Genomic DNA, 15,547 nt, shown 5'->3' with positions numbered 1-15,547 from the left:
GAAGAGATGGGGGAATCTTCAAGTGTTGACAATTTATCATTAAAATATGAATTATTAGAGATATATGACATGGATGACTTGTTGTCTTAGAAGCCACGAATTCCCCAATATGCAAATTTGAATACCTGGAGCCCACATACATGATTGGCTGGCTGGGAAGCTGTGCAGGCCCTGATTTGTGGATTTGAATTCCTCAGCCCTCAGATATGATTGGCTGGCTTAGAAGCCATGAAGGCCCCAATATGCAAATTTGAATGCCTCAGGACACATATATGATTGGCTGGGAAGCCGTGCAGGCCCTGATTTGAAAATTTGAATTTCTCAGTCCTCACAGAGAATTGGCTGCCTGGGGACCTGGCAGAAATATATAGAAATACTATGATTAAGCATAAATACTACATTTAGTACAAATACTATGTTTTAGCACAAATACTATAAAAAGCAGAAATACTATAATTTAGCAGAAATACTATATTAAGCACAAATCCTATAAAAAGCAGAAATAGGATGATTAAGCATAAACACTACATTTAGTAGAAATATTATGTTTGAGCAAAAATCCTATAAAAAGCAGAAATACTATATTAGGCACAAATCCCATAAAAAGCAGAAATAGTATGATTAAGCATAAATACTACATTTAGTAGAAATACTATGTTTTAGCACAAATAGTATAAAAAGCAGAAATACTGTAATTTAGCAGAAATACTATATTAGGCACAAATCTTATAAAATAGCAGAAATAGTATGATTTAGCACAATAGTAATAAGTTAAACAGAAAAATTGGAAAAGCAAAATGGACAGCTGAAAAAATGCTGAACATGCTGAGGGTCCCTCAAATATACTTGTTAAATGAAAAAATCAGCAAAAAAATGCACAGGGAGAGAGAAGTAAGTTTCTAGGTCAGCCTGGGAGCTGCTGAATTTGAATCCACCAATCAGAGAGCCTGTGTACTTTTTCCCGCCAAAACAGGTGCATCTTTTTACACACGCAGCAGAGAGAGGCACAGGATTATTGCAGCCTATTTCTCATAGTGAGGACTCCCCTCAAACAAATGACCATAATTCCCAAACCGTAGGGGCTAGAGCGGTCATTCTTACACCGTTTTGTTCAGAAGAGATGGGGGAATCTTCCAGTGTTTACAATTTATCATTAAAATATGAATTATTAAAGATATTTGACTTCTAATGCACCATAACTGAGTAGAGCGAAGCAAAAACTGCCTTGACTTGCCCTCAAACAACGCTTTGTAACTCGAAATCTATTTGGAGTATCGATATCATTCTTTCACCGTAAGAGACAGCAGGCTTTGGTGAACAGTCATGGAAATTTTCAGGTCTCTGTGGAAATCCAAAAAAAAATTATGACGAGAGAAAAAAGTGGTTCATTTCCAGAGTTTTAAATCTGAAGAAATCTGAGCGAAGGACGAATTTCCTACCCTCAAACAAGTCCAACTCATTTCAGAACGGTAATGGGTGAGAAAGAAATTCTTGAATTGTGAGCGTCAGGGGTGTCTGAAGATATTCGGGGACAAGCCTCATGTCTTAAAGTCGCTTCGTTAAGGAGATATGACGATTCGAATATGCCTCTCATTACAGAAATCCAGCGATGATTTTGAACAAGCTCTCCATTGACTTTATATGGAGAGTTTTGAGACCTTGTGTTGGTCTGAGGAGATTTGCAAAAATTCTATAAATCCCACAACAATGATAGTGACATTTTCTGAAAGCCAGCAAAAATACCTACGTTTTGATGTATAATTTGTGGAAGTTGAGTGAAAATTGAGCAAGTAGCAAGAAGTTGTTCGGACATGAAGTGAAAATTGCAAAACCTTCAGTGGCACACTGGAAGCCAAGAGCATAGCAACCATAACAACGCATGTATTTTGTGAAAAATCACAATTTTGCAACTCAAAACTTTAAGAGGCATAAAAGTAAAACAGTAAAACATTTGAAAAAGCTGAATCATACCTGAATAGCCCAATAATTTGTGAACATTTTAAAGTTTGAATGGTTGTTCTAGGTGAAAATATGAGGAAGTAGTTAAGTTTCAAAAACAAGCAAATTTTAGCAGAATTGCAGAAGTTTCCCATTCATTTCAATGGGACAAATTAAAGGAAAAAAGCTTAATATTTTAAAAAGTATAATAGTTAAAAATAGCAAAAATCGTAGCGTACATTAGCAGAAATAGCAGAATAGTTTAAAATTTGAACGGTGAAAATCGGCTGAAAATTGTGGAAGTAGTTAAGTGCCAAAAAGTGTACGGAAGCAACTAGAATAATAATAATAAAGAATAAAGAGAAACAGGAACTCAATAGTGTGGATGCTTAAAGCATCCACACAATGAATTTTGCATTAAAGGTCTTCCCGATTTTAAAACGTTAGACTCGATCACAGCAGTCTTGTGTAAAACCTAACTGAACCTGATGTGCATACATGATGTTTGAAACTTTATGAAAAAAAAACATTTTCAAAAAATTCCAGAGACACTTGAACATAGTCACATCCATTAATTAAAAAACAGTTTAGAACAACAACTTAGATCGTTTGAAACGACGTGCACAGTGCTCCATTAATATCCACTCAGATAACAACTATGTGTGAGTATATCCAGTTAAGTCTTGGTTCCTCAGAGCAGAAAAAACAGAAATTTACTTGTCTATAGAGAGGGAGAGAGAGACAGAGAAAATTGACATCATAGCTAAGAGCGAAACCAAACTGACTTTTGAAAATGACTAAATAAAAGAACTTGTGCTGTACTGTATACACCCATAAACTCAAGCCCTGGAGTAGCAATTTATTTAAAGCTACAACAGGTCCAGTGACATAAAGACTTCAAAATATCTGCCAAATCTGAGGCTATGGCGTATCAAAAGACATTAACTCAGCGTTGACACTCTCTAAGTAATATAGAAATGCACACAACCTCTATTGTGAACTGTGCTGCCATTTGTTCTTTGATATTTTTTTTCAGCTGTTGTTTTCCAGTCCAGCAGATCCATCGAGCTACAGGGGCTGGTTGCCATTTGCCAGAAAAACTACACATCAAGCAAGTTGTGTGGAAAGCTTTTTTATGAGACCACACAACAGGGGGCGGGGGATGAATCCAAGCTTACATTCACTCCCTCTGTTTCTCTCTCTCCTCTTTCTGTAACAGGAAGTACAGTAGTTTACCCTTGCCAGTGGTCCCTGTGGCCCAAGTATACAGTAACACCTAGCTCAACTGCGCTTAAGACATGAAAAAGCATCCGCCTTTATCCTGCCGTAATGTTCCAGTTCTGATTTTATAGTGCCATAGCAGGACTAACATAACACTTTTATTGCTGTAAGTAGTCTATTGGGTTTTAAGCTAACATAAGAAGTACAAGGAAAGTACCACAGCAGTGAGGATGAGTCTAAAGGAAAGAAGTCATGATAAAAGTGAAACAAGGGGTAGACAAAGGGAACATAATGATTTATATGCCTTGGTGCAGCAGAGAAAGGCTGAAAATGTGGAACAGTTGGGAAAAGAGAAGGAGGGAGAAAAGAATGATAAAAAGAGGGTAAAATGATAAAATAAACATGGAGGTATGTGGTAATAAAGGGGGTGTGAGAAGGGGAGGGAATGTGAGGGCAGCTGGAAGAATAACCACACTGAAGTTGTTCAGAAAAGGAATGATTTAGGAAAGGGAGAAAGAGGCTGAAAAAAGAAGGCAGCAGAGATGAAAAGCAAGAAAGTAAATGGCAAAGATGGAGGATGGAAAGGAGGCATAAGGAAAGGAACAGAAAAAACATGAAAAAGCTAATGGGAGATCAAAACAACAGATTCAAGAAGTAACATTATGCAGGAAGGATATATAGAAGCAGCCAGCCACAGCATTAAGGAGATGCAGATGACTCAGCGAAGCTGGAAGAATGGAGCTGAGCTGGGCAGATGGAGGTCTACGGCTTGCAGCAGATAATGCTGAAACATCTTTTGAACATCTGGGACAGCTTTAGCTACATGACACGTTGACATCTAGTCATAACTATAATGAGATTCAGCTAAGACTTTTTTACATTATTTATTTAATAATTGTTTAGTCTCACTGCAGGTTGTTTATCTTATATAAGTTACTAATTTTGTTTTCCTCACTCTACATATTTTAAATGAAGTCAGTGGTTTTGTATACTTTACTTATATAAATGAATTTATTCACTCTTGTGTTACCCGATCCTGCTCTACTGCCTCATTTGGTTTAGAAGTCGAGCAGTCTTAGGTTTCATTCACCATCATATTTCTGGTCAAAGGAGCTTGCAAAGAAACGTGAATGTTTTGCTTCCCACTGACGTCACACAAAGATTTACGGTGTGTTTTAGAGGCTATCTTTGGATGCTCTTTGGTAATTTGCGGTTGTTTCATCTGGGCTGTTTATACGTTAATTTCTTTGGAAATTATGATGATGAGAGAAATCATCCAAAATACAGTATTAAAGTGTAGCAGGTGACTGCGGTACAGGAGCTAGAGCAGGCCATTCTTCAGTCTGCATGTTCCTTCTCAAGTCCTTTGTTTTTGGCAAGCTTCCATCTCCAAATTACCCTGATCCATATGTGAGGCCATGTTATCACTCATGCACATTGCAGCACTGCATGAGTACAATTAGTGCTGTATGAAATGTGCATAAGTGGGTAAGTCTAGCTCATAGTGGAATGTGTTGTAAAAATGCCAAAACTATAATAAGCAAATGAAAAGCTGCACAGTTTATTAAGAGTTTTCTGTTAGTTTGACACTGTAGGCAGAACCTTTTCACATTTGAAATATTTTAATGTACTGTTACTATAAACATCTCGACTAGAGCAGTTTTTGAATTAGGAACTTTTGATCACAAATAAACTCAGTTTGGTCCGCTCTGTTACGTTACCCCTAAGAGTGTTTTTAATATTCATAAAACTAATTTTAGAACTAAACTTCCTTCACTCGTGAAATCTTTTATTGATTCTCACTGCAAGCAGTAATTCATTATGATTTCTCAAGACCCCTAAAATGTCGTCTTTGAACAGATTGAAATTTTTACAGCCAAGTGAGAACGAACACTGTAAGCTACGTTTATTTTTCACTAATTTAGTGTGTAAGGATGATTATCTGGAAAGCAATTTGAAGGGTTGGGATAATTATAGTTTTTAGATAATGCTGATACACTCTGACATTTAAATGAGGTGGCAGTGTGTTTTCTTGGGAACTGTGATATTATGACTGTAATTAAAGTAATTTCTTAACACTGTTTGTAGAAATGTTTTTCAAAGCTTTTGTTTTATTCCTTTGCTGCCGACAATCTGAATGCATACAGGGTTAAATGGGAAAGAAATGCACAAGTTGTTAGGAGTGCCCACCTGTCCTTGTCCCACCTATGACTACAAGCTGCGTAGGTGCTTGTTAACCATTAGTTCTGGTGTCAGGGGCACTATGCACGGTAACACAGAGATATAAAGCTCACTACTGCAATGTTTTCTGTCTGCCCGAGAGACTTGGACCTATTAGCATGGCATGGTGCCATCTGCTGTGTAAGCTACATTAGCTTTGAGGTTAGCAGTAATGGAGCAGATGTGGAGCTACCATTAATCTTCTTCACTTTGTGTATATAAACCTGTTATACGTAACTGGTTTGATTGTATTTGTGTTGTCAGATTGTTTGCTCAATTGTTTAGAAAATTAAGTTGAAGAAAGTTATTTTCAGTAGCCTGTGAAAGTAATGACTAATGTGAGTGATTGCTGTGCAATGCGAACCGTTTTTACTGCACAAAACCAAAAAAAGTATGTAATAAAATTAAGCTAAGGCATGTTTAAAAAGTGCTATGCAAAGAAAAGTTTTTTAAAACCTATAACTGCTTTTGCAGGCTATTTTTCTGAGCTTATCTGACAAAGTTTTCTATGTTTCGGGCTATTTAATCTAGACTAGCTTCCATTGCAGTAACATGGAAAGCTCTAGCCAGAAGCACTGCATACAATTTTCTGAAATAATTGGACAACCTACTCTTAGATATCTGTGACCCACATTTTGGTCCTTTCTCTGTTTGAGTAACACAGCTGTGCAGTTTTACTGTGGAAAGGAAAGAAGATAGTGGTTAAATACAGCAGGTCAAATAATGAAAAATTAAAATAGAATTCAGTTGTAGTGCGTCATATCACATGAACTCCATCAGTATTGTTAATGAGATGACCAGTTCTATTAATTTTCCCTCTTGGTGGTTGGGGTGTCATGGGTGGTCATTTATGTGCAAACACTGTTTTGTTGTCTCAAATGTACTTTTTTGCATGGTCACTCTCAAACTTAAAGTAATCACAAGTAAATAAAGTATGTAAGGAAGTAAATCACAAAATCCAGGCTTCAGGCCCAATGTTGTCCCCTCTTCTCACATCAAACTGACATCAGATCATCCATGCATGACCCCAAACAGTGCCTGTTTTGTTGTTGCCAGAGTTGCTCAGCTTGCATTCACTTGCAGACTTAAAAAAAAACCCTCAAACTCTGAAGTTGGAAAAGAAAAATAAAAAGGCAGGATTTTGCAGGTCAGAAACAGGGAGGTCTTAAAGGGACATTTCCACTGTGGCTCACTCATATAGTGCTATGGCTTTCACTTCATTTTTGTTTCAATGGCCAGCAATGCCACATACGCAAAACTAGAAAACTCTCTCTCTTCTCTGAAATGGAAAAGAAAATGATTTCCCTGCAGATATCTAAAACGACTAATGAGCTAGACAAAGCAGTGAAAATAATTGTGTGTTGTTCACCCACGGTGTCACATATGATCTAACTGGACCGTGCTGCTGGGGGCAAAGACTACAGCTGAGTTATTAGAAGTCCTCGGCCCATATTGCAAAACTCCAGCTTGACCTGAAGGTCCTGGTTTTGTGTGTTGCACCACTGCCATGCATGCCTTCAAACCTCCTGAAAGACTGCATATCTGTGGCCTTTAGGCTTTCTCCAATGTTTAATCAAGTGAAAATGTCTGAAACAGAACAATCTGGTATCAGAGTTCACTGTTCCATTCATGGATGGAAACATTTGTCATGAGACAGAAAGCAGGAAGCAACAAATTGAGATGCTTGCTTTGACCTGGACCGGGGCGAGAGAAGTGAAACTCGATTAACATGCACTCTAATACAACGCAGAAGCCACAACCGTGCACATGCAGGCTTCTGTTTACAATCATATAGTCATTTCAGTGATGAAGTCCAGGAGTCCAGGTATGGTGACAAACGGCAGGAATAGTAGACTTGCAGTGGTAAAGAATATTACTGTAATGGAACTCACACACATAATTACATACATGTACAGACACATATAAGTACATAAATGGATACTCATAGAGAAACATCCAAGCTGACATTTTCTCTTGTGTAATGAAAGTGTAATGAAACCCTGAAACACACACACACTCACACAGAGGCGCCCTGGGCTGAGGGCTTGGCAGAGCAGAGTAGATAGATTAGTGTAATAGTCTCGGCCAAGGCAATCATCTGCCCACTGTAGGGCTTCAAAGACTGGCAGCAAGATCCAGCTCAGACACAAAGAAATTAACCACAATGAATGAGTCACTTTGGATGAGTTCACACTGCTAACAGCTCAAGAAGGAATGTAAGGGAAAAACAGAAAAAAGAAGAAAAAAAAAACACATAAAAATGGGAAAAAAATGTACTTTTGTGTGCTGAGTAAAGCTCAAACAGATTTTCAACATCTTGATTGTTGATTGTATACATAAATTATAAATGGTGATAGCTTTGCTTGCACACTGAAAATGAAAAAGTTTTTCCTTATTTCATTGGCCAGAAAATGCTGATATTTTAATGAAGAAACATTCTGATTTAGTACCTGTAAAAAGGAGGGTTCGTGCAGCTAATGGTTTCTTGGAAAGATTCATGTATGGCAAAGAAGCAAACAAGCCCTCGAGCCCAGTGCATTATTCCTCCCTATTCTTTTCCCGGTTTGTTTTTGACAGTAGAAAATGCTTTTTTACTATTTAAAATCATATTTTTTCTGCCTCCATTGTAAAAGCGGAAAATGTACATTTCCATCTTTGGAGCAACAAAACACCAGACTGTTTAGGAAGAACAGCATTTCCCCTGCAATATTTTATTTTCCTATTTTAAGTTACTTTTCTAACAGACAAAGGTGGACAAAAACTGTTGATGATTATGATACATATGCTTAAACTATATTTAAACAGCCTAGATTTTGTGATCCAAGAACTGGACTGAAAATGACTGGAGCAAAAACAATGTCCAAAGCAAAACTTTGAAAGACATCAGAAGGCCTGAAGAAATATTCCTCAAAACCATTATAATAAATAAATAATAATAAAAATAATAATACTACAAGGAAGTCTGACTATTTGAAAGCAAATAAATGGGGGCTAGAAACTTTTGAAAGATTCTATAGTATAAAACTAGAAACACAATTTCCTACTTTGCATTGAAAGTTGATGACTTTTAAACCCGCATAACCTTGAAAAGCAATATACACTACCAGTCAAAGGTTTGGACACACCTTCACATTTAATGGCTTTTCTTTATTTTCATGACATTTATTTTCATAACTCAAAACATATTTTAGATTCTTCAAAATACTCACCCTTTGCTTTGATTACTGCTTTGCACACTCTTGGCATTCTCTCGATGAGCTTTATGAGGTCGTCACCTGAAATGGTTTTCCAACAGTCTTGAAGGAGTTCCCAGAGATGCCGAGCACTTGTTGGCCCTTTTGCCTTCACTCTGCGGTCCATCTCATCCCAAACCGTCTTGACTGGGTTTAGGTCAGGTGACTGTGGAGGCCAGGATATCTGGCTCAGCAATCCAGTTTCGTCATAGCAGTTGCTGGTTTTTGCAACTTCACTTGGAAACTCATTCCAAATTTTAGCTATTTTCTGGACTGACTACCTTGAGTTCTTAAAGTAATGATGGACTGCCATTTCTCTTTACTTAACTGATTGGTTCTTGCCATAATATAATTCTAACAGCTGTCAGCTGTGTACCAACCTGACTTCTACACAACACAACTGATGGTCCCAACCCCATTAAGAAGTCAAGAAATTCCACAAATGAACCCTGACAAAGCACACCTGTGAAATGGAAACCATTTCAGTTGACTACATCTTGAAGCGCACTGAGAGAAGGCCAAGGATTTGCAGTGCTGTCAAAAAGCAAAGGGTGGCTACTTTGAGGAGTCTAAAATATAAAATATAAGACAAGTTATTTATCAATTTTGTCTTTGCTACATAATTACATAATAATAATAATAATAGATTTTATTTGAGGGCGCCTTTCAAAAACCCAAGGTCACCTTACAAAAGAACAAAATTAATAAAAGCAATAGTCATAAAATACATAAAAATAAGTGATTAAATAAATAATTGCAAAGCAGAACTTGACAACAGATAAAATCAGCACTAAAGCGAATACGTTTGAACAGATGTGTTTTGAGCTGTGACTTAAATGCGGGAAGAGAGTCATATTTCTTATGGCTGGAGGAAGAGAGTGGCTGGAAGAGCAGAACGACTGAAGGCTCTGTTCCCCATAGTGGTAAGACGTGCGGACGGAACAGTAATAGTTTTAATAGTTTTGCAATTTTCATTAGTTTTTATTTTTATTTAGTTTTGACTTCAGATTTTCAATTTTATATCAGTTTTAATTAGTTTTTACCAGTTGTTTGCTAGTTTAGTTTAGTTTTTATTTTTTGGAAAATCCTTAGTTTCAGTTTAGTTTTGATTAGTGTCAGTTATAGTTTTAGTTGTGTTTGCAATAATTAAGTGCAACAAAATCCCAGTTTCATCATATCAGTCATGCTCTTCTGCTTATCCTTGGGTATGTTGCTATTCCAGCTACCATACCCTGCACCCTGGACAGGTCGCCTGTCTGTCGCAGGGCTAACACGCAGAGACAGACAACTCACATTCCCACCTATGGGTTCTTTAAATAAATAAATAAATAAATAAAGGCAGATGAACAACCATTGATACCAGGCAACTATAAAATGTATATCTTGGCCCCAATGAGACTATTAACTCTTGCAGCACCGGGTGTTCGTAATTTTGGTTCAAGTGAATTGATACATTTTTTTGAAGGCAATTGACTCACACAGTTATGTAGATGTGCCCGTCCTGTTGTCTCGGGATGCATCACGCTGCCTTGCCTGGGGTTAGCTTCTGTTTCTGGGGATGAGGGTTGAGTGTGCTCCCTTACCTTTTCAAGGTAAGCTAGGTTAGCCTTCTTGTGTGAGCTTTTCAAGTGCACTTTAAGGTTTGTGGGATTTTTTTTTCCCTCATAATGTCCCTCATAATTTGTCTCTTTCCACTACAAGACACTTGCTTTATCCAAAACACAATCATATTCAAAGTAATCCCAAATTGGACTCTGGCGCTTTCTCCTGACTTTTCCTGACATGATTCTGCGCGTGGACGCAGCAACACAGACGACTCGACTAACGTACTGGCCACCTGCTGGCATAATGAGACAGCAAGAAAAAAATCTGGAAACTAAACTTCATTTTCACCCTTGACTATTGTATGACACACACACATCTACGAAAACTAAACACATTTTTGCTATAAATTCAGTTAATTTTAGTTAGTTTTGTGAACACTCATTACAGTTTTAGTTAGTTTTCCTCTTTTTATTTTTATTTCCGTTAACGAAAATGTTTTTTCACTTCTAGTTTTCGTTATTTCGTTAGTTTTCGTTAACGATAATAACCTTGGTAAGATGAATAGCAGATGAGGATCGGGAAACAGTGGTGATATGGAGCAGGTCACACAAATAGGAAGGAGCAGATTTATGGACACACTTGTACGTGAGAAGTAAGAGTTTAAAATTTATCCTGGCTTCTATGGGCAACCAGTGAAGCTGCTGAAGAACTGGCGTAATATGAGCCCTTGACAGAGTACGAGTTGTGACCCGAGCTGCAGAATTTTGAAGAAGTTGGAGTTTATGAAGGGACCTTTTAGGGAGACCAAATAAGAGGTAATTGCAGTAATCAATGCGGGATGTAATACGACTATGGACACGGATGGCAGCAGCATGGGGAGTAAGGAAGGGATGGAGTCGGTTAATATTACCTAAGTGGAAGTATGTAATTAATGTGGGACTGGAATGAGAGAGTATTATCAAGTATGACACCCAAACTCTTAACCTGAGGGGAGGGTGGGAGAACTTTCAGTGTTAATGGAAAAACTGTGGGATTTGGATAAGATAGAGGCTGTACCAACAACTAAAACTTCTGTTTTATTACTGTTTAGTTTAAGAAAATTGGAGGAGAACCATGATTGTAGGTAGGTGAGAGGGATAAATTGGGTTTAGAAGAAATGTAGAGCTGGGTGTCATCATGTATCTTGCTTCATATATTTGATTTCTTCATTATGTATCTACAATTTAGGAAGTAGTAAAAATAAATAAAAGCCATTAAATGAGAGGGTTTGTCCAAATTTTTGACTTTTTAAAAGAAGAAATGCTGGTATGAGCTGTCAAAAGATAATCAATAAATGCCTATAGTTTAAGTTAAAATGCAGAGACCTACCAGGAATTATGAAAACAAACGCTTTTTATAGAAAGATATTACTGCTTTAAACACAGCCACACATACATTCTTGCACACAAACGAAGCCCAAAGCAAGCACAGCAGTTAATAGAGAAATTAATCCCTGTCTGTGGATGCATGTGTATCCAAATGCAGCTGCTTGTGTTTGAGCTTGTAGGTACCAGTGACTTTCATTCCTGTCATTAACCTGCTATCTTCAGTATCCTTGTATGTGTCCCACCATAGAACTAATGGCATTTTCAGGATGTGTGTTTACGTGCAGTCAAGGTTCACCACTATTGTGATAAAACCATTAAGAGAAGCAAAGGGTAGAATTCTCATGGTCATCCACTGTTCAGATGATCCTATTAGTATTCATAGGGTTGTATGAATACCCTTCCTCACATGCACTCACATTCACTTAAAGCCTTGTGCTGTTATTCCATAGAGGGTATAGTCATGACCTGCCATTAAATTCATCCCCGAGCTCTTAATACTAACCATTAAACCTTAACAAGTCTTCTAACCTTCGCTTAACTCGAACTCAAAACCAGATGCTTTAACCTGGCCAAAGTAGCCCTCTGCTGCTCTCAGTGCACGCTCGACCACGGGCTTCTGAACTAGCTGCCCTCTTTGGATTTAATGAGGAATTTCATTAGCATTTTAATGACAAATTCCAGGACCGCTGACAAGACTTTATTTTAGAGAAACTGAAGGGCAAATATGCAAAACCTCCACTCAATGTGACAAGTGTCCAGTAAAGAGCAACAAATTGGACTCAAAATGTCCGAGTGTCCAAGAGAATATCCAAAATGATTCATTCTTTATTCATCCTTATTGTCAGAACTGACGAGGAAAGACTGAACGGTTTAAGTATACTTGTGCATCGTCGCAGGTCCATGCTGTCAAAGGTTGTCGGCTCAAACCTTCTGTGCCATAATAAGTCATTTAATTATCCTTTATTTGAGGATTCAGCATCCAAAGGAGCGGAGTGTGTTTACTCTGTGTCATTTCATTCACTTCACTTTTCGTCACTCTTGATATTTTTTTCTGCATTCCTGTCTTCTTTTAAAAATGCACTGTACTGTTTTATTACTCTGGAGGATGGTGTCACATGTTTGTAGAAACAAAGCAGTGGGTATATTCATTATTTAGATTGTGCATATTTTCTGCACAGTGTTTTCACTATGATGACATGAGGAGCCTATCTTCTTACAGTCGTACACAAGAGAACTGACAGAAGTTCACCTGATGTTAGAAATTTGTTTAAGGTTATGAATGATGGTTCATTTGAAATTAAAAAAAAAAAGAGTAATGTCCTCCCACAGCAATTATTTCATGTACTTTTCATATTTTTATGAAAACCTCCCTGTTTAGTTCGACTTTATTTTTAACATTTCATGGACAGAATAGAACAACTGAATATAGCGAGGCCACTCAGCCTTGTTGCATTTTGTTGCAATTGTGATACTGCACCTAAACTATCTCTTAAAGTGCTAATTATTTTAATTTCCTTCAACTTACAAATGTTGAATCTCCAAAACAGCCACAGAAAGGGAATAGACTAGGCTAATTAACGCTGTATGTAACTGCTCATGATTCTTGCTATTCTGCCTCTTAGGCACTATTGCTACTGCTTTAGTTCTTTATTTGTCGGGAACCATGCATAGAAGCATTTAACTAGTATTGACTTTCTATCTGCACTCCTTAGGCAGGCAAACACAGCATTAGTTATGAAATCCAAATAATAGATGTTGAGTCAAATATAATTACTAGTTTATTTGTTTCTCTATGAAGGCTACTGTTTTCCACTAAGGTAGACTATATTAGCCATCTCAAAAAGGCTTCAAGAAGCTTGAAGCCAAGAAACTGCTGACACACATGTTGAACTGTCATTTTGCCTTCCCTGTCTTCCTGCCACAGAATGATCCCTCCATCAAGCAAGAACTTCCTAGTCAACAACCTGGCAGCAGGCACCCAGTACGACCTCTGTGTCCTGGCCATCTACGATGACGTTATCACCTCTCTGACAGCGACGCGAGTGGTCGGCTGCGTGCAGTTCACCACCGAGTCAGAGTACATGAGATGTCATTTTATGCAGTCTCAGTTCCTGGGTGGGACCATGATCATTATCATCGGAGGGATAATAGTGGCCTCGGTTCTAGTTTTTATTATCATCCTGATGATACGATATAAGGTGGGTCTATCTCTGTCGCTCTTGTCCAGTCTAGCCATAAGGCAGCAGGAATGAGGCAAGAGAGCTTTTCATTTAGCTGAATGATTGTCGTTATGGTGATCATGTAACAAGAAAAAGTCACAAAGTGATCTAGTGATTTTTTTTTTTTTTTTAATCTTTTGGTCTTCTTTGTATCTTTCTAATCAAAACTGTAAATTAGAGCTTAAATAAAAGCATTAAAATGATTTGTCTACATAAACTGATATTTTGAAGCATTTTAAAGTATCCTTAACTGATGCAAAAGCTACATCTGTTATAGTCATAGTGGTATTAGGTCTCCTGTAAATTTTTAAATATCATAGCATATTTTGTTTTATTTACAACAGCAACTTAGTCCTGATACAGGGACCAACAGGTTGGACTCAACGTGAATTTTAAAAGGGAAGAACCAGGTGAAGACATAAAGGACTAAACGTGTGCCTTAAAATGCATAAAAGTATAACTCAAAAAGTGTTTTTCTTGTTACTTGAAAGGGTTCAAAGGGAGACACTCAAGATGAGAAAAATCGGATCTAATTTTCCCTTTTCCCTATGTTTTTTCCTCAGGTGTGCAACCCTAGTGAGGGTGGCAAAGGCATTTCAATGTCAATGACCAACGTTCACTCACAGACCAATGGGCAGCAATCTCAGGGTTGCACCGTGACTCCAAGCTCCTCTAAACACGGCTCAATCGGATTAGACGACCTCTCAGGAGGCACAAAGAGGAGTGGTGCTGCAGCAGCGGGAGGTGGGAGAAAGGATACAATAGCTCAGGCCTCTGAGTCTTCCCTGCCTGACTGCTCCACAGCCACATCAGTTCTCAGCCAGGCTTGGTCGGCCAGAAGCCCAACAGCTGGAGCCGAGGAACGAGAGAAAACAGTTGAAGAGAGAGCTCAAGCCGGCATTGCATCACCCACCGCCACCACAGGCTCCCTACACAAGCCAAAGCGAAAGCCCGCCCCAACTAAGCCTGGCTCTGCTTGCTCCAGTGGCCAGGGGATGATCGAGAACCTCCCAACTGCCTCCTCGACACGACCACCTTCCTCTACTTCCACCGCCTCCTCTGCCCTCCTTCATTCCTCATCCCCCGGTGCCCTGGAGAACCTCAACACCAACCGAAATAACTCCACCGCTCTCTCTCAGACCCCACCACCTCCCTTTGCCTCTTCCCCTTTCTTCAGCCCCATCGCCACACCGAGCCCAGTCCCATCTGTGCGATTCAGAGAGACGCCCATCCTGCGCCGGGCTCCTCGCACCGCCGCCTCTTCTGCCAGATATCAGACTCTTCCTGTGGAGGAGGGAGGAAGGAGCAGAGCTAGGAGGAGGTACTCACTCAGTGAAGGAGGCTCAAAAACTCACTCCGCCCATCAGGGAGGAGGAGGAGCACCCAAAATAGGGCGCGTAATACGGAACAAAAGGAGCCAATCAATGAGCGGTATGCTACTCCCAAAAGATGGGGACGAAGAGTCGGACAAAGGGCGGTGTGACTCTGACTGGATCTTAGAAAGCACAGTTTGAACTGGAATGAGCCAGCGACCATAAAATGAACTTTGGTTTATTCATTGTTTGTCCTTTGTGTGAGTGGATGCGTGCAGTGTGAATCAAAGTTTTGTTTATAGGCGTATGTGTGAAAAGCCTGCTTGTGTCACGAAAAACTTTGCGTGTTGTTACTGTGTGTTTTCCTGTTTGAATTTTCTTTCTAAACGTGTGAGAGGTTGACTGTGTTTCTGGTAAACGTGTGTGTGTGTGTGTGCTCGCTTTTTAAAAAAATAATCAGTCTTTTCATAACTTTTCTCCACAGTTATTTG

General features: G+C 38.7%; 1 protein-coding gene across 1 annotated transcript in view; it reads left to right on the top strand.

Moving 5' to 3' along the window:
* Nucleotides 1–15,325, top strand: part of LOC146611929 (leucine-rich repeat and fibronectin type-III domain-containing protein 5-like) — a 35,860-nt gene extending 20,535 nt beyond the window's left edge. The window contains exons 7-8 of the mRNA XM_085342638.1: nt 13,449–13,722; nt 14,307–15,325. Coding sequence (XP_085198764.1) covers nt 13,449–13,722; nt 14,307–15,257 — 1,225 coding nt within the window. The 3' untranslated portion in view covers nt 15,258–15,325. The remainder of the gene's footprint in view (nt 1–13,448; nt 13,723–14,306) is intronic.
* The last annotated feature ends 222 nt before the right edge of the window (nt 15,326–15,547 follow it).

The sequence above is a fragment of the Diplotaxodon limnothrissa genome, linkage group LG19, assembly GCF_057381915.1.
Source record: "Diplotaxodon limnothrissa isolate DT_005_m linkage group LG19, D_limnothrissa_male_GT1.1, whole genome shotgun sequence".
Classification (NCBI taxonomy): Eukaryota; Metazoa; Chordata; class Actinopteri; order Cichliformes; family Cichlidae; genus Diplotaxodon; species Diplotaxodon limnothrissa.
This window is presented reverse-complemented; position numbering and strand designations above follow the sequence as displayed.